General features: G+C 45.2%; 1 protein-coding gene across 1 annotated transcript in view; it reads right to left on the reverse strand.

Annotated features, from left to right (window-relative positions):
- The window catches only part of LOC144138199 (UDP-GlcNAc:betaGal beta-1,3-N-acetylglucosaminyltransferase 7-like), a 36,922-nt gene extending 18,724 nt beyond the window's left edge, over positions 1–18,198 (reverse strand). The window contains exon 1 of the mRNA XM_077670374.1: positions 14,817–18,198. Coding sequence (XP_077526500.1) covers positions 14,817–14,826 — 10 coding nt within the window. The 5' untranslated portion in view covers positions 14,827–18,198. The remainder of the gene's footprint in view (positions 1–14,816) is intronic.
- Positions 18,199–20,319: the final 2,121 nt, after the last annotated feature.

A 20,319-nucleotide genomic window follows, 5' to 3' on the forward strand; every position in this document is an offset into this window, starting at 1 on the left:
CACGCTGCGAAAGTAACAGAATTATTTGACGGCGGTTCAGGGGAGACAAATTTAGGTGACACTTTCATTCCGCTTGTACATTTTATTTGTCAGTGGACATATTCGCTCAAGCATATGCCACAATAAGTTTCAGCTACAAATGGTCTCAGAAATTTTCTTCCTGCTGTGGTCGTTTCTTACATTAAGATATACGGCCCGTGAGAGCATCAAGTATGAAACCAATGCGCCGAATGTGCTTCGTGCGTGCTCTCGTGAGTCCTATTTCACTCCTTTAACTTTTACCGCTTTGTCGCTCTCTGTTTCTTGTCTGCAATTAAAAGTATAAAGGAAATCATTCATGGACGTGACGCTACCGTGGCAGGGGTGTCGCAACTGGTGGCCGCTCACTTACGGGATAACGAAGTCATGAAGTGAAAAAGGACGCATTTTCGTTTGAATGGCAACACGTTTATCGTAGCAATGAAGTTTTTTGATTGCGTACCCTTGTTGGTAACTTAGTCACTACGTTAGTTACCTGCCTAAAGAGTACGGAACAAATCTACAGCTTCCGAAGGGAGTAAAGCAGTAACTTTACGATTGTTCGGGATATAACAATTGTCCGCATCTTCGTTGCACCTATCTTGGCAGAGTGTTTACTGGACAGTGTGCACTTTAAAGTGGATAAAGTTGTTACAAAACCGGCGTAAACAGTGGATAGAGTTGCCAGCACAAGCGGAAAACTGAATTTAAGACGGCGTCTAGTTTCTGCAAGGACTCATAAAAAAGTTAGCAGAAGAGTGGCGTAGAGGTTTTGTCTCCAATAGGAGCAAAGAGACGATTTTAGGATTGATCAAGGTTGACACTACTCCCCCATTACACTACTTCACGGAGTCTATACGGAGCAGAGTAGTCTTATATGTTAAAAAGGCATGCACGAAGCCACAAATTTACACTAAGTGAATAAAGGAACGACTAATTTGGCTGGCACTTAAAAACTGGTTGGCCAAACAAGAGGGATGTCCAGCGTGATGCACTTAATAACAATCGCACGGCACTTCATAATGGCGCACATGCAGCCATCATCATTCAACGCATGTGCAAACTCTTGGACTAGAAAAGATCTGGACTTCTGCTGTACCCTGACTTTGGAACACCCTTCGTTGCATGCTTGGAAAGCTTTAGACGATACTCTGGTACTAGTACTTATTTGAACCAGAGAACCTCAGTGCTCCATGAGGCATTGCTTGCAAATTGAATTCGTGAGCTGAAACACTCTATATAGATGCTTGAAAGAAAATTGTGGCGCCACTTAAAAGTGTTTAGGGTTGCTTTAAGAAGTATATGCAGTGTTAGTGGCCTCTTTTCACCGTTTGTAAGAAACAAATGAGATTTTGTCTGCCTACGCTACACCTAGGATTACTACAGAACAATTTAAGGCACCTTGGGTCATTGAATACAAGCCGAAATCTCAACACATATTTTTATTCGCGTGCATCAGAAAACTATTTTACATAGCGTCAATGTGGAGCAGAAAATAACAGTGTCAGTTCGCACAAAAGTGCTGAAAGTAGTGATAACAAATACGATTTGGTAATTCCAGCAATAGATATCGCTTAGAAGGAAATTGACCCTTAGAAAATCCTGACCACCGTATTTAGGTAAAATATTTATAGCTGAAAAGTTGGTGCGTTACAGTGCTCGATAGCTGTACAACTGTAAAAATTCTCATAATGGTGACAAAAGGTGCGCTTCGGGATCGTCATGAATGTAGGGGACTCTGAGACTGCAAAGTGCGAGCAGTTCTCTCCCCGCAACCTAGAACCTTTCTCTGCCCTGGGGTTTCTTCGAACTGCTAAAGAAAACACTGCCTCACGAAACATACACCGAAGGCCAGTTGCAATCCTCATTTATGGTAAAAAGCGATTCCGTGCAAGGCAGTCAATGGGAATCTCGTGTTACGTCCCGCACGATGGAAAGGTATCTTTGACATCCCGGAAGAGAAAATCGTGGGCCATATTTCTCAACAGCTGGTCAGGCGTAACGAAATGGGGTCAAGCAAAAGAAAATCTGCGACGTTGAGGTGCAGCTGGCAGGAAGGTCATGCGTGACTCTGCGGCGTGTCGCATAATCAGTGGCGACAAGCCATCCACTTATTTCCTCGTGTAGCCTGAAGGAACGGGCTGAGCGGGTCTAAATCAACCTGCAAGAATTGTCTGATTATAATATATGCAGAGGCCGAACAAGGCTAAGCGGCAGCGAAGTGGGCACATGTCGCAGGCGCCGACGTAGCGACGAAAGGAGCTGTGAAAGTTACGCCGGAAATAGCGTCGTTCATTTGATGTCGGAAAAAAACGACGATATTTCAGCCATTGAATTTTATGGCTCTGCATCAGGGCACACCTGCATCAGGGCACATCCAACTGGTTTAATGTTTCAAACGACCGGGAAAGCCGATTTAGAGTTTGTATGGGCTCATCATCCCTCGTCTATCGAATGTATGGCATCTTTAAAGTACTATCGAAAAAAAGCCGGTGCAGACGTACCCTTTATTTCTGATCAGCACGCTGGAAACATAGAAACTCCATTAAAATCTTATCTACTCAGGTATACCCCTTTCAGACAGCGCTGCCTAAATATATATATGTATGGAACGCACAATATTTTGCACGTGTGTGTTTGAAGCAGCTCGTAGGCCTCCTTTATGATCGCTTTTGAGTGTCTTGTACTTTATGCCTCTAACTTGCTGCCACAATATTATAGGTGCATAGACTTTGTGTATACTTCCTATACATTTTGGATCTTTTAACTTAGTTTTTATGGAGAGCGGCATATGAAAGGGGACGTAGAAGAATGAAGAAGGAGAATAAATTGGGGTACGACGAGAGCACGGGAAGAAACGGATATGAAAATCAAAGCTAGCTAGGAAAGCAAGCGGAGTGGTCCAGTGGGAGGGCAGGTTTAAAGGAAGTCACGAAGTGCAGTTTCGCGCAAACGCCTTCTCGCAGAAAGTGTTGTCGAGCACCTACCAGCCGTAGTCATCCTGTTTATCCAACCGGAGACCAGCCTCTTTCGGTGCATTTTCTCCATTAAAATCTTCATTGTATCAACGTTGTGTCCTGCTGGCTTGTGAACTTGTTGCCATGAGAATATGATCTTCATTTGTGAACTTTATAATCTGTAATTTTATTTTTCGACGTTCTTCGCCGCAGTAAGATTTTAAGGATTAGTGGCATTGGTCCTCCAAATGGGATTGAGCTAACCTTTTCATGACATGAAAATTTCTCCCTCATGTACGAGCAGCCAAATGAACAGCGATTGATCTCACCATACCCAGTGTATTCACCAAGGCTGTTGCTGCGCGGCCGCGATTTCCTGCGCACAAGGACAATGGTTCACGAACAGACAGACGTCGGCGAATCGCACAATGCGTGTCGGCGCCCGTTGCGTCGTTACGCCCATTTGCGCCCGTTGTTTCCTTCGCTGTTGTTACGGTGCTACGAGAGGTGCACGCCATCTGCAACCATGTCCTGCCAATGTCAGGGCATTAGCGAACCGCGAGCGCTTAATCCCCGCAGGGGCCTCACGTGCCCGCATTTCTTAAGAAAACGGTTGTCGATGGCACGTTCCAGCATAGACCATTTCCTGCATGGAAGTTCCGGCGCTAATTGCACGTCTTTTGCCAGCCAGCTGGTTACTTCGTTTCCGGTGACCGAGTGCGCTAAAGAGGGCATTCGTTAACGCCCCCTTGTCGCAGCCGCTCCCGGTATACCTTTTGTTGCAAGAATTGCGACGCGGCAGAATCGTAAGCCTAACGAAGCGGCTTCCGAGTGCATGATGAGAATCGTGACGGTGTGGGTTGGAGGCGGGCTGTAGTGAGCGTTACCTAATCCCCTGTCGCTTTCGAGAAGGCTGCTTTCTCGCGAGCAGTACGGGTTATAAGGAACGTGTGCAGACGCTGCTTACTTGCCGTCATTACCAAATATAGCCGGTAATATAAACGAAACACCTTTGAATTATGAATTGAAGTTCGAACTGGTTTCGTTCATTTTGATTCGTAACAACTAGTGGAACGGCTCGTTCATGTTGTTACGTGGCAGCAGGACGAATGTGGCACGAACCATGGTAGATGATGAGATATAGATTTTGATGAGTGTCAGCCATATTTGCACACGCACTACTGCTACACGACAGCATGTGCATCATATATGTTGGTGGACATGGAGGTGTGGGCCACTCTCCGACTTCGTCTTTTTCACGTGGTATTGCCGATGTCTCCCTTGCGATCTGTACAGAAACCATGGCCATCTATCACTTCTGTAAATTGAAACCTTAAGATCTGTGTTCCTAAATACAATACTTTTCCCTTAGATTTCATTTAGTTACTTGCTGACTGTACATACGCCAGCGATTTTCACCGACGTTGGAGCTCTTCGCGTAAAACAGATGACAAAATCGCGAAGGCGTGACGGTCGTATCTTCACAATTGACATGTCCGCAAATGAGATGCCCGAAGATTACCCCGCGTATAGTAAGTTATGAATGTCGTGACGCTGAAATCGGGTGTTTTTCATAATATGGACAGCGCGACTTCGTGTTCCCGTCGCTGCCTGTCAATCAGCTGCTCCTCAAACCTTCCTGAGGTATCATTAACATGCTTCCCAACGCCTACTGGCGTATTTACAAGGGCGCTTGCAGTCGTTTTCGTTGTTGAGCACCAATATTGCCCAGAAGTGTGGTACACCATGTGGAAATCATTCAGGAAAGTAAGAGTTTGTAAAAATGAAACTATAAGCGCGCACCAAGACCGGCGGGGCTGTCGTAGGAGCGCACTCTATACCTTGGCAGCTTGAAGCACTGAAAAACCTTCTTAAAGCCTGGCTGAAACTAGCATATATGGTATGGTCTGTAGGTGGTAACTCGGCTTCCAATTCCACAGAAGGGCAACAAGTGAAAGCGTGCTCAGTACATATCAGTCCGCGGGATTCTTTGGCTACAAATCATGGTTTCAAGGCCATGTCTGGCTGTCTGGTCTCCCACACCACGTGCGCTCGAAGACGTCATGAAGTTGCCGTTGGTGCAAGAACAACAACACACACATGCTCACACACACACATTCACACACAATACTCGTGCTCGCACTACTTCTACTGCTCTCATTCTCACTTATCGCACTACCACAGTCAAACTCTCACTCGCGCTATTCCTCAGCGACTGCTTCCGGCCATTGCACGCCTACAATTATTCGAAAGTTCTGCAGAGCTCTGTCCCAGAGTTAACTTTGACGGCAAAAGCTTTCTGTGCGTAGGGTGTCAAGTTTTAAAGAGCGTTGCAGGTTCCTGAAGGATCGAGAGAGTGGGTAGATCTGTAGGCAGCCACTTTTGAGATTTACCTGCGCAAATGGGTTACGTGCTACCTGAAGCATCTTCCTCCGCGTCGTAAAAGCACCAGCTACGATAGCGCAGGGCTCTCGACAGGCCAACTTGTCGTGGGCTGTCATGAACGCACGAAGCCACAAATGGTTGTTTCTAAAACAAAATGCACTTTGGTTCATTAAGAGACCGCTTTGTCCTGATAACAATGATACCCATCTTATTGCATACTTCCAAATATAATCAAGATAATAATGATAATGTATGAAGCAGCGGCTACTGCGTAGTCACTTCCGGCTGTTTTTATGACGTCACAAAATCTTGTTTGTGCGAATGGCGGCCGCCGACAAAAGTCACCGCCAAGAAACATGACTGGACGATTGTAATATGGCCTCTGGTTCCGTTTGGTGGTATCACTTGAAAACTAACGTGCGGTGAACACTCATAACTGTTTTATTGCAGGCCCATGTGACGTCACTCCGGCCCATATTTCGTCACTGCAACGTGAAATTAAGATCCTTCAATATTCTCGCGTTAGTTTGTTAAAAAGCGTTTTTTATGACTGTAATAAAGCTGAGCGAGTTACGAAAGGCTAGTTGCTTTAAACTGAACTTAATTTCTTTTGTCTTCATGGCCTCTTTAACATTTCTTCAAACCTTCGCCAATCCACCATTTCTGATTATTTTACTATCGACTAATTGAACTGATTCTTCCGGCGTTCTTTCGTAGGATATAGTAGCTAGTCAGATTTACTTAGCAATCGCGCCTCTGATGGGAACGACCCCTATTATTATGGTTGTTCACGAAGGCGAAATCCTTATATGCCTCATGGCACGGACAATTCGGCAAGTCCGGATAGCTTAGGATGCAGGGTTCAAATAATGGCCCTCTGTACGCCGTATGAGAAAACTGGCTCTCAAGAAATGGTCGTAAAATCTTCCTAAACCCTAGGCGGTATAATCATAAAAGAAGCGTGCTGACAGAAACGCAAACCATCATTTCCTTTGCCACGGCGTCCACATTGTTCCGTTCACTCTGCCGACGATGCAGTAGCACTCGAGGACCGAACAAATTAAACTTTCTCCCAAGCAAGCCGCAGTTCTCGCACCACCTGCGCCTCGTACGCGGGAGCAAATAAAAAGCGAACTTCATTTAAATCAAGCCCAAGCGCAGACTTCGTTCCTGCACACTTCATGGGCCATTTGTTCCCCGTATTTATTTGTCGTCGCCAGAAAAAAAAAACGAAAGAAATGACGCGTGATCTTTCCAGCCGGGGTCGAGCAGCTATTACAGACTGCCAGTCTTTTCACAACGCGCCCAGCATTCGTAGCACACTGCGTAAGTTGAGTTGTCTCTGGTAGAAGAGAGGCGACAGAGGCGGCCTTGAAAAATGGGCGGAAGTGTCTCGCCTTCACATACAGCCCGTGGCACGTGCAAATTATTGCCCCGCTTTTAATGCCGCTAACCACTCTGCGCCGCTTCTGAAGACGTTTTCTTTTACCTACGGCATCTAGCGCTTACGCGTATAGAAGAATTGGCCCCTTAGCTACTCTGCAATGACCACAGTGATCCACTCTGCTACCCAGCATACTGCGGACCCGGTAGTCATATATACACACATACGCATACATAGATACATACATGCATACATGCATACATGCATTCATGCATTCATACATACATACATACATACATACATACATACATACATACATACATGCATACATACATACATACATACATACATACATACATACATACATACATACATACATACATACATACATACATACATACATACATACATACATACATACATACATACATACATACATACATACATACATACATAATGATCACCAGAAGCAGCGTCAACCTATTTTTTGTCCACTATCGGTCCAAACTCCCCCGGTCTTCCAACTGCTCCACTACTCCACTTTTAGAATTCATTCTTCCGCGTCAAATTTTCTTATCCTCTCCCTCCATTGAATGATCTGCCTTCCCTCCCCTCTGGTCCCGTATCGCGTTAACACAATCAATTATCCTGGTGCTCCACCAACTTCCGATTTTGCGCCTCACATGTCCAACCCAACGCCTTTCTCCTAATTACAGCTAGGATGTCTTCCTCCCGATTGAAAGACGTTCCCAATTCAAGATACCCTGATTCCAAACGCTTGTTACTAAATCTAAGCGTTACTTCACAAATTCTTGTTTCCGTAGCTCGTTGGCTCACTATAAGCTTTCTTTCAAGCTTCTGAGTTTCTGTTCATGGGTAGTCCCCGGGAAAGCCGATTAGTTGCATACATTTTCATTTTGTGGCAAAGGCAGCCTATTGTAGAATGTTTCAGATTGCTCGCCGAATTGACCTCAGCCCATACTAATTCTTCGCCAGACTCCATTGTTGTTTGGATCGATGCTAAGACCTTGTCCAGTATAGTTATTTTCAGCCACCTCTTCAAATCTCTTATTATCAAGCAGGAGGGAAAACTTTTTTGCAAGTCTCTTTAGGGTCATTCCACACCAGATGTCGTAGACGCTGCCTTCGACCATCTCAGATTGCGCTTTAAAAATCATAGTTGATCACTTCGCTACATGATTCGTTCTCGTAACCGATTTTCGGAGGTTAGGATAATGATGATGAAAAACGTTTATTGAAATACAGGGGATCGGGAATGGGGAAAAAAAGTGAATGAGCTGTGGATGGCCATCCTTGTACAGTAAGCCACGCGGGGGAACACTTTTGTCTCTCACAGCATTTTGAATATCGCGGCGGTGACGAAAACCTAGGTTCTGAAAAAAATTCTCTAAAATAAAATAATACACGCAGCAAGGTACAAAAATCCGCCAGAAAGAAAAATAACAGCGCTGCCTTGCTACAATGCACTGACAAGCTGCTAGTTGGCTTTGCGGTGAAGCTAAGCGCCGTTTCTGGTCCACATTTAGATATTTTTTGCAGCTGTTACAACTTTTTCAGAGACAATCCAGCTGCACAATTTCTTTATATTGCTGACGGCAAGTGCGAGAAAAAATAAGTGAGTCGGGAAGCGAGTAATTTCAGAGCGGTTAACACATCAAATTTGAAAAGTTTGCAAAATTGCTCAGTTCGGGCGCTCATAGCAGCGCTTGGTGGTCCGTGTAAAAATATAAGCTTGGGCTCATTTGGAATAGTGTATAAAAGGCACTTATTTGTGAGTGTTTAGTCGGCGTACTTTTTGTTTTAAGCGAAAAAATGTTTTTTTTTTCATGTAGAGTGGCCACGAAGGCCTTAGTCGGCGGGCCGTAAGTGCGCTTCAATGCAGCAGACCATTCTCCGCAGAAGCGGAGAGATGCACCCGTCTCACACGCTTTGACTTTTCAAAGTGGATAGCTGCTTTATAAGAGTGCGACTGGCTGGTACTTGACTTCGGGAGGGTGTAATTGGCGGGAGATCAGCTATACGAGCTCTTCAATCACTTCCGCATGCTGCGATCATGCTGGTCGGAGAGGTGTTGTGGAACACAGGTTGCCAGCGTGGCCTTGGTGCATTTCGAAGGTTGTAATTTTCACCGTAGTCGTCGATGTTGGTGCTTTTACCCTTAGATAGTCTAGGTTGAAAGGTTGAAAGGTTCGCGTGCACTTCGAGGGAATTCTCGATTCAAACCCTTCTTGAGAGGTGGTCTTTTTTCCGCAGGGTTATACTTTTGGTCCTCTCTTCCGCCCATGTGAAAACCTCGTATGGCATAGGTATTTGCCCCTGTTAACGTCTCTTAAACTGGCCCTGGCTTTAAATTGCTTCTCGGCGCCGCAACCCCGTTGCAAGCGCTCTTTCTATGTGACGTTGCAAAGTTCCACTCAGCTGCTTATTTGAAGTCATTTTCATTGTAACAGAGATTCAAAATTTTTCGTTGTTGTTGTACTGTGCTGACGCACCATCTAAAAAGTGGGAAATTTTACGGGTGAAAGATAATTCGTGTATCAAGACTTCAGCAAGATTTGTTGACGGGCTAGTTGGTCTGATACTTGAAACGCCATGAGTATTACGCGGAACGATCCGACAACACAAAGAGAAGACAACAGGACGAGCGCTCGTCTGTTGTCTCCTCTCAGTGTCGTCGTTCCGCGCAATCCTCATGGCATTTCGTGTATCCGGACGTTTAACACCTCAGCTTGAAAAGTAGCCACGTCCCCTGCCGTGAGGCAAAGACAGCACGAAATGACGGCGAGCGATCTCAAACAAAGAGCACCAATTTCTTCTGAACTATGGTACGCCACAAAGTAGCATATTGTGGCTTGGGTGTTTACCCGGTGGTACGATTGAGGGGCTTGTGCACAGTAAAGCTTTATCTGCGAATTCAAAAAGGAGAATCATCTCATCTTCGTTTAAGCTCCTTTTCAGCTCTCTCGGATGCTTTGATGCAGCTTGAGCTGTTCTATTGAGTTTGAAAACTTTTTCGAAATTCGGTAAGTCTTAAAATTATTCTTTCAAGTTTGCAACAAGTATATGCAATTCGATGCTTAGCATCGAAGTCATCGACTTTGTCCGTATCTAACGCGCTCTCCAGAATTCCCAGAAAGGCATCTTTGCTGGACAGGCCGGACAGCACCTTCGCATGTAGTTTTCATTGTCTATGTTGCGCACAATTGCTGTCATTAGTTCTTCTGTAGTTTGGTCGAAGCCTGGGGCATTCACCACCGCAATAATTGACAGGTGACGCCATTCTTCAAGGTCTTTCTCGCTTTTGCTTTTACTGGCTCACTCCGTCTGCGGCACCGCAGTAGGCGGGAAAATACCTGAAATTACTTTTACCAAGCGGGCAATATCCTTAGAACCCGACGAACATGCGGTCTTTCGACATGCGCGACAGCCGCATCTCTCAGCTGCCGCGGAGGCAGTTTCGGTGCATTGAAGCGCACTTACGCCCCGCCGACTGAGGCCTCGGCCTCTCAACATAAAAAATATGTTCTTGCTAAAACAAAAAGTACTCTGAATAAACTTTTAAAACCTTATAATTTTTGTACACCCTTTCAAATGAGCTCAAGCCTTTATTTTTAAATGGAACGACACGCACTCCTATAAGAGCCTAAATGAGCAATTCTACAAAGTTAAACCGCTCTGACACTTCTCGCTTCTCAACTCACATATTTTTTCCCGCAATTAGCGTGACATATATAAACAAATTATGCAGCTTCATTTTCTCTAAAAAACTGTGACAGCTGTAAAGAATGTCAAAATGTGCCTCAGAAATGCCGCGTTGCTTCACCGCGAAGCGCACAGTGATACACACTAGGCGCTGTAAGTGCATTGCTAGCAAGGCAGCGTGGTTCTTATTCTATCAGCTGGATTTTTTTAACGCGCTCCATATATTGTTTCCTTCCTGCAAATTTTGTTTGAAACTGAGGTCTTCGTCACCGCTTCGGTATTCCAAACTCTGTAAGAGACAGCAGAAAACTTTCTATGCTCCATAAACGCGTCTCAATCCAATCCATTCCTCAAAAAAATCATTTATGAGAATGAATGATGTACTGAAGTGATCGACCACGGTTTTTTACAGCGTAACCAGAGATGGTCGACTGCAGCGTCTGGGACGTTTGGCGTGGAATGACCCTTTAACGTCACATTCGACGTGTTCCTATGCGCCTGCCACCCTGTGTAAACGCTAGGCTCTCTAATTACAGTCTCTTGGGCACTTTTTGCAGACATTTTCTCTTCCATTTAACAGAACTGCGTCATACACTGATGTAAAGTAGCTCAGACAACCTCTATTTACTCTTGTCCCCTAGTTCTCCAAATAAAGCTTTTACGGGCGAAGTACCTTAGGACGTCGCTCTGTCCGGGGCTTGGCATCCGTGTACAGTGTTGCGCATGCGCGAGGAGCATTGTATTGAATTGGATTGGATTGAAATGAATTGGGTTGGATAGGATTAGATTACATTGAATTGTATCGGATTGGGTTGGATGGAATTGTATATACTGTCCAGACGCATTGTCACTCATTTACATGCGCGAGTGGGCAATGCCACGGCTGATTTACGGTAAGAACGATCCCTAGTGCTTCGCCCACTCGTCATGATTCCCTTCGTGGAGATGCGTGAATTTTTTTATATACCCCCTCTAGACATGCTGCAAACAATTTTGGTACTATGGTGCTTCCTTGTATGACATTATTCCTGATAGAATCTTCCGACACTTTTACTGAAAGACTGTCGTGACCATTGGTTTATTGTATGTCCTCCAAGAGCTTCATGTGCGTCTCCTCTACTCCCTGGCCTAGCACCGATTCCATCAATGCGTTGTCTACTGAATCAAACGCCTTTTTTTAATCTGTGATTGCCATGTAAATTGGTTTGTCCTGGTCCACGTATTTTCCTACTTCTCTGGCATCGATACACTGCTAACTTCAACCATAATTGGACTCTCCGCCGTGGTGGACATTCAGCCGTATAGAAAGCTCCAGCCGCATGCGTGCCACGACAAACTATACGCCACGTTACACTCTTTGTCTCGATGTCACCGTCAGCCGTAGTCAATGTAGCATTCCGAGCCTCGTTATCACATATTACAATCAGTGTCGAAACCGCGTACTGGATGATATGGCACGACGCCACCTGAATCCGCGGAAGGGGAGTAGGGTGGGGATGTGACGTCACTGCACACTTATGTCATACAGCTGCAATCAATGGAAACGGCAGAAAGCGTCGACAAATTCTTGCCGCGAAATCAAAAGCGCAATCATAAACTATAGCGAGATCAGAATGGGAGTTGCACGTGAATTTTTGGCGGCTTGCCCGGTGCGCCCCTATCAACCTTGCTCACCCCAGATAACTATTTATGAACACCAATGTCATAAGGATCGATAATTTGTATCGAAATAAGCTTTACCGTTTTTCTAAAGTGGAGCTAAACAAGCCCATAAAAAGCTAGCGAATTTAACAGAAACGTCGTACTTTTATAATACCCGCCACCCTGAATTATGGAAGGTCTCCAGGTGTCGTACAATGGAAAACGAATGTCAAATACTGTCTCTAATATGCTAAATGACTTGCGTAATGCTAACATTGACCTACCCGACATTTCATTCAGAAATTAGCGCCCAATTTTAGTTGAGACAGAAGTGTAACCATTTTGTTTTATCTTTCATATTGTTTCATATTTTCCATTACTGGCGTTTACTGCCAACATGCCTACAGCCCTGTTTTCCGAAACTGCTCAAGGGTAATCAGGGCCCGTCAAGCTGTTGCCGGCTTTTTTTCTGATTACCTTATGTAATGTTTATTACGAAAAATAAACTGAACTTCTCAAAAAAGCATCTCATGCCACGCGGCTGACATTATTAAAATAACTACAATTCAAAGCGTCTGTGATTGTCACAAGCTTTACCTGGTTATTATCATGGTTATATCTTCTCATAGCTACTATGTGCCATTATTCGGAGATAAATTTTTCTGTTTCAAGGCTAACTTGGTTACCTTGGCTGTTTTGGATTCTCCACTTTTCTTTCCGTATTTCATCGTTAGCCTTCTAGTCTTCTTTACCCACTGCGTATCCACGCTTTTCAAGTGTAAGTACCTAAAAACCTTAGCTGCCCACCTACGTTGATCCATTGCTCTCAACCTCCTCTCAAAACACATTTGACTCTGCGCTTCTCGAATTTCAAACGACGCCCCGCCAAGCCCAAGTATACCCGGTTAGGTATACTTAACAGCCGGACCTATCCCTTTGGGCTTGCTGTTCTTTCTCGCGTTCAGCACTATTTTTATGGCGTTCAGAAGGGTTGGTCTCGTTTTATCTTCTACCGTGCGAACACCTGACGTAAGGTGCAGGAAGTATGGCACTGTTCCGCCGTATTGCCTACATGCGTTATCGCGTCGTGCAATAGCGATTTCACTCGGGGCTTTATGGCCGCCGTCTCGCGTAATGCACGCTTCTTCTCAGAAACCGCTCGAAACACTCCAAACTCGCGGCGACCTCAACGGCAACAGCATAATGCTGAATGAGTAAAGCATGCTTGATTTTGTCTTGCAATCTCTTTTGTATTTTATCTCCCCCAATCCCCAATGAACCGCTAAGAATGAGTCTGTCTTCACGCCACTGTGATATGCAATTTTCTCGGCTGAAAACGCATGAACGGGCGAAATGGCTTTTAAACGAATGTTCAGAAGTAGAAATAAGACATTAGTGATGCCTTAACTGCCCGTTATTGCTGGCAACACGTTTCGTTAGAAATAATTGCATCTCTAGCCCTAAAAACATTTTCTGTGCTTTTGCAGCCGAAAACACTAGAACGAATTATATTGAACAATTTTCGCAACAAAATAACGCATAACAGAACTTTAATGCTGTGACATATGGAAACCTTATGCATCAAGCAAGAGGTGTAATATATATATGTGTGTGTGTGTGTGTGTGTGTGTGTGAAGGAAAGTTTGACATCCACCTAAATGCAGCCATACGGCTACAAAGGAAAGCTATACAGCTTTCTCAGAAACTTCGCAGTTGAAGAAAAATTCGTCCTGGTCCAGGATTCGAACCCGGGACCACTGCTTAACCGGAGCAGTCGCTCTACCAACTGAGCTAACCAGGAGGCTAGTCTTTTGTAGCGCGAAAGCGAATTGATCAACAACTCGAAGTGAAGGACAGGTGATCAACAACTCATCACCTGTCCTTCACTTCGAGTTGTTGATCAATTCGCTTTCGCGCTACAAACGACTAGCCTTCTGGTTAGCTCACTGCTTAACCGGAGCGACTGCTCCGGTTAAGCAGTGGTCCCGGGTTCGAATCCTGGACCAGGACGAATTTTTCTTCAACTGCGAAGTTTCTGAGAAAGCTGTATAGCTTTCCTTTGTAGCCGTATGGCTGCATTTAGGTGGATGTCAAACTTTCCTTCACAGAAACTTACTCCACCTTGTGGATTTCCCCTAAATCTGGTCGTTTAATATATATATATATATATATATATATATATATATATATATATATATATATATATATATATATATATATATATGTACAGAAAGAAATGCCGGCAGTCTACAACGCCAAAGAAGGCATAGGCAAAGGTTAGACTATTTTTCTAACGTTAGTGACGTTACATTATTATTAATTTTTATTAATTACGTGAGAAAGAAAGAAAGAGAAACACGCGCCCAGAGTGGGGACCGAACCCACGCCTTTCGATTAGATCTCGAATGCCTTACCAATTCGGCTATCTGGGCGACTGTGTTCTGCTTCACTTTCTGGGGTATTTATATTTACTACAACTGTATCTGACGCTTGAGGGTGGTATATATATATATATATATATATATATATATATATATATATATATATATATATATATATATATATATATATATATATATATATATAACAACACTATTGTGCAGGTGCGGAAGGGTGCAAGAATGACAACAAAGACAGTGCACAGCGCTATGAGACTATCAACAGCTGGCCGACAGCAGAGAAGTGAAAACATTCGTGCGTATACTTACAACTTGGCATTGTACTCCTCGCAAATGTGATCTTCCTGCTGTGAAAACTGGATACAGATAAACGTAGTAGGAGGGGGGGATTAGTCTTTCCTGTGCGATCTTCTCTTGCTGTGCGCGTTGTTATTCACCTGAACAACACTTGACTTGGCAGCACATCCGTTGTCGTACAGCTGAGCGCAGACCGCTCACTCGGCACTTCTGTCAGACGGACTTCGACAGGAGGGTATCTTCAAGCTTATCAGTCTGCCACACAGAACAAATACGTTGCACGGTTCGTGTGACGGTTCAGTGCAGCATGTTCCTTTCCGCGGATCCACTCACAACGAGGACTTTGCAGAAGTCAAGACACAAGCGAATAACTGAACTACGAATGGAAGCCAGGTCCGCAGTTCTGCTGCCGCCTCTGGAAGCAGATCGATAACGCTGTGCGGGCGGTGCAGGATAAGAGTGCAGATAAAGCGCGACTTGATATGTAACCTTTGTGTCACGGGCTCAGTCCACTTATAGGTTCAGGGGAAGCAGCACGGAATACAAGGCGGTTCAGTTTGTGGAAATTACGCCTTCGAAACGCCCGCGGCATCGGCGAACTCGGCAGCTTATATCAACGTAATGCCATCATTGCTGTCCTTTTTATGCTTCAACCGGTGTCTATGGAGTTTGAGGTTGCCGGAGATAGTTCTCATTTAGCGCCGCTACGCGCACGTCTTCAGCATCAACCACACGGACAGATTGAAGCTTCAGCCCAGGGGGCTAACAAGGACGCACGTTAGTCCTTTACCACACCCCAAGCCCTCGAAGGTCCCACTTGATTTTAGGCATTCCTCAGGAATGGCTTCTGGTGGTGTCAGGTGTACAGCTCAAACGAAGTGCACCCTGAATGTTCCGTTAAGTGGCGAGTGCGGTGGCGTCGATACGTGGGCCTGATGCTAATACCAACTGCTAGAGGGTCAAACAATGACGCGATACATGTCTGAAGACAAGTGAAGGTGTTTCCGCAGGGTCTAAGCCATAAATTGCTGCAGGCGCAGCTGGCCAGATTCCCCTAATGTCAAGATGTAGTCAGAACCAGCGATACAGCAGCAGCCCGCCTGAGCGCACCTAAGTCCATCAATCAGTTCTGTCGCAGCTGCTTGAAGTGCCCCTAGGCGTGAAACTTCAAGCCATTGGTCAGAAACACGATGACATCATTGTATGCCATCACACATGCCTAGCGGTAGACCTTTGAATGGACGAATAGGGCGGCCTCGGCGTTAAACAAACGGAAAGCGCCTCGACGACGATGAGGTTTTCACGGAACATCTGTCCCCAGACAAAAGGAAATTGCGGCAAAGGAAATGTCGGCGTTAGCCTTTTTCGGATGAGGGTACGATTGACGGCGCTGAGAACGTCTGAACTAACATGGAGTTATTACCCGTTTTACATAAATGCAAACAGGTTGCATTGTCGTGGGAGTATGAGCTACAGACACGCCTCTTGCATTTCCGGTAACCGTAGAACGCTGAACCCGCTCTGTAGGCACTCTGGTTGCAAACCCAAAATTTTCGCACAATCACCACAGGATTAGTTATCACGGTCCTTTGTTTTAGATGCTGGTGTCGAACGTTATATACGATAGTTCCAACGAAGAGCTCTTAGTGAAGTATAGGAGGTCGCGTTGGAACCTTCTCGGGAAACTTCAAACAGCTCACACGGTGAAGCGTGAAACGTAAGGACTGGAGCACAAGAAGTACGCTTTGGAGAACTTACTTTTCGAAGAATTTGATGTGTAATCTGGTGAGATAAAATTACAAAACGACGTGCAAAAGCAGCGTGTCAAAAGGCAGCGTGTCAAATTTTACAGGCTCTTCACGATGACACGCACCGGTAGCCTCACTAGAGAACTGGCCTGACCCAATTAGGCTTTATAAAGCGCTCCACGAAACTGTATAAGAAATGGGTCCCTCCTTTCTTCTACTTAATGTGTACAGGCCTACATAAAAATGAGGTAGTAGGTGCCGTAAAGAACGCATAAAAATATGGTTATGAAAACAAGTATCTCCGTTTATTTTTTGCGGGTGTGATTTGATTCATCAGAACCGAGTAGCCCAAACTTATCTCTGTATTGCGATTTTCTCTACAAATAAATAAAATAAAAATTTTCACGGAATTTATTTATATAATATTAAAGGTGTCAGCCCAAAAAACCGGGGGAACCATTCCACTCGACGGCGCTTGAAACTTAAGTGAGGAACTCTTTTTACAGGAAACTCCCTCATTTGAACTACACACCTACATAGCCGGTAAAAAAGACATCCAGGCGTACGTGAAGTGATATGCGAATACCTTGAATACCGTTCAGCCTTGAGGACACAACACACCTCCCGTAGAAAGAAAAAGAATGTCGAAGCTTGCTTTATGATCTCATTGATCACACAAAGGCAATGCCAAGCAGTTATGTTTTAAGAAAGAATAACGGATGACTGGATGGCTCACACTATTGCGTACAGTCTTGGGCATCAATTTCGTAAAGTTGAAATTCACCCGAACTGCACATCCGCAGTTACTGAGAACCGGTCCTGAGTAAAAAGGTGCAATTCACTGTAAGACGGAGAAGTTCACAATCTAACCACTCAGCATGCAATCGTGAATCTCTCGAAGGAATCATAAACTAGGAGAAATTTGTGCTTCTTAGAAGTTGATGAAGTAACGTTCAGTGGAAACCGAAGTTTCGAAACGAGCCGCGGCTGCCAGTAGAAAGAACATCTATAGGACTCTGCCTTTCAAAAAATCTATCAGCTTCTTTTCGATTCATTGCCATGCCTTCTTGAGCAGAACTTCTTGGTGTTGTGTGAGAACCATGTTTCCACAACACACATTCGCTCAAAACCGCAAATTTTTCCGCTTTAGGCTCACACTCGCAGAAGCAAGTCTTCTTCTCAGAGTTGCCCGTGGTGAGAGTCCAGAGTCTTTTCGAGTCGTACCGTCATCTAGTGGTCAAGTAACTCGCGAGTGATGACTTGCACATTCGAGAAGCTGCAGAGGCAACGGAAGCTTTAAAATGCTAGTGGCGTAACTCCGGCTTCCAAGATGACAGACGAACTTGATAAACAGTCAAATTGTGCGGCGATTTCGAAGGAAGCCCCACAAAATAGGCAAACCCTATGAGGAGCAAAACTACCACCACGCGGTTGTTAAGAAGCCGTCTTGCGCAATTCCATCATCTCCGGGCGTTTGGTGCATCCGTCTTCCGGTGGGTGTGACCATGGAGCAACATCCGTGCAGGAGTCAGCACTCGGGGGCACGTACACGCTCGCGGGGTGCGCACCGATCGAGTCTCGTCGCGCGAGAGCGGCCTGCAACTTTGGCGCGGACTCGACACAAACACAACACACGCGTCGCGTGTCAGAGATGGCGAGAGCGCGCAGCTTTCCTTTTTTCACGCACCGCCGACCAATCACAGCTTTTCTCTCCCCCTCTGTCAACTCTCCTCGTACCTTGCGAAGGTATTTACCTTTTAGCCTCCCGGGACTTCGTTGTTTGCGGCACGCTCCTTTTACGACAGCCTCGTCACCTTTGCGTCTTTCGTTACCTGCATAAGTCGCTTTTTTTACGCGCCTGGCAATCGCGATACGCGTTCATCGGTTCTTCGGTGATACGTTATGACTTAGGCACGACTTTTTTACAAGACAGCTGGCAAGAGAAACTAAGAACAGGCAAGACTGCGTGCAAGTTTTGGGCCCGTTTTTTTAGACGCTCAGTTTGGGTCGGTTTTTTTAGACGCTCAGTGACTGCAAATCGCGTGGGAGTTCCCAGACGCTTTGCTTTTCTGAACGTAAAATAGGTCGTTCCATGTGCTTTTTCCACATGTTTATAGTACGTAGTTGACGCCGTTGTCTATTGTCGTGATATTAGCAGTATATTATCATTTTTGTTGCTGTCGTTGGTGCTGCTGCGGCTGCTGTTAATGTCGATTTTTATGACGCTCGTCCAAAATGTTCATTCTTAAGACAGCTCAAAAGTGTGTAATTTGACCTGCCCAAGCCTTTTGTTGTCACGAATCACAGCTTACTAACTACAAAACTGTCCCTTCAGAACATAGAAAATTCATTTCTTGAACTTTTCGAAAGTTTTTTGAGCGGGCGGACCTTTTTCTGCAATGTTAACTGCCATCAGTTTTAAGAGTGCCTCAAGTGGTGTACCGCAAGGTTCTGTTCTCTTCCTTATCTTGTTTTTTTTTTTGTTAGTGATGGTGCGGCCTGTATAAAGTGCCCCTATCTTTTATTCATGCTGATGTCGTGCAGATATTCAAGGAGAGTGAAAAAGCACTTCATTTCTCCAGAAGTAGAGAGCCTAGGGGCCTTCTTCCTCTGCCGCAATAAAATGCGGCCTGTGCCGTGTCTACTCCAGCAGGAGAGTTTGGTGTCTGGCGGCTTCTTCGGCCCCTGGAGTTGAAACAGAGGATCGGGGCAACAGCAACGGAAGATTTTTGAGAAGTTTGCATGCCTTCGCGATTGTATTCAGTTGCAATAAGGTGTCGACTGGTAAAGTCACCGGTGCAAGGAGTCAACCTGATAGCATCAGCGAAAACAAATTATCGCACGCGCGTTAAACTAACCCCTGTCTTTCAAGGCTAAGTTGAATGTTTGTTATTGCCCAAATTTAGATCACCCCTTATCATTTTGTGCGCTTTGATGACAAGCTTACGTTCATCCCACATGTTGGATTCATCAAACGGTGAGCTCTTCAGTACTCCGCCACGTCTCCCGCAACTCGTTCATCTACGAACATTTTAAATAATACCTTGCACAAACCCTTTTCTTCTAGGCAACAAAGATTTGGCGTGAAGGCGGCAGTGATGTCACAGAACAAATCATTGTGTTGGCTGCGGATACCTGTTATGAAATGTGGCTAATATTACACAAGTTTTAACTGTTTTAACCGTGTTCATCTTCCTCTCCACCGAAAATTTCCTGCAGTCTCCTGCCGATACCCGGAGAATTGGGCCGTCAAATGCCTCAGTCAAGCCGAACCGCACACCATTCAAGCTCGCCATTTGAATTTTATTTTACAGCGAAGTTGTACATTGCTACGATCCTAGGGTCTCGCGCGGGCGGCAACAACTGACTCAGCGGCGTGTGTTCAGCGAACGAAAATTTATAAATAAAAAAATTGTGGTTGATCCCTCTTTCACAGGAATCGGCAAAACACGGAAGTGAAAAGGGCCTTCACAGGACCAGTTGAATGTTAAAGGAACCTCCTTCATGTGCGAAGGTTTCGCGAGCCTCACCCCGCCAGGCGATGTGACGCCGACACGCAAGAAACAAAAAACAGTGGAGGGTGCCTGAATTCACGTGCGTCCACCGTACACGAAGGCGCTTGCATCGAGGGGCCATCTGTCGGCACTCATTAGCGTCATGATGCCTTACTTCGCTTCGCCTCTCCCAGACGGCAGCACCATCAAAATGAGCCATAGTGAAGGACATAAGGCACGTTCGTACACCTGCTCACGTCTCCGTTCATAGCG

The sequence above is a fragment of the Haemaphysalis longicornis genome, unplaced genomic scaffold (genome assembly GCF_048455015.1).
Source record: "Haemaphysalis longicornis isolate Haplotype H1 unplaced genomic scaffold, Haemaphysalis longicornis Haplotype H1 scaffold_5, whole genome shotgun sequence".
Taxonomy (NCBI): domain Eukaryota; kingdom Metazoa; phylum Arthropoda; class Arachnida; order Ixodida; family Ixodidae; genus Haemaphysalis; species Haemaphysalis longicornis.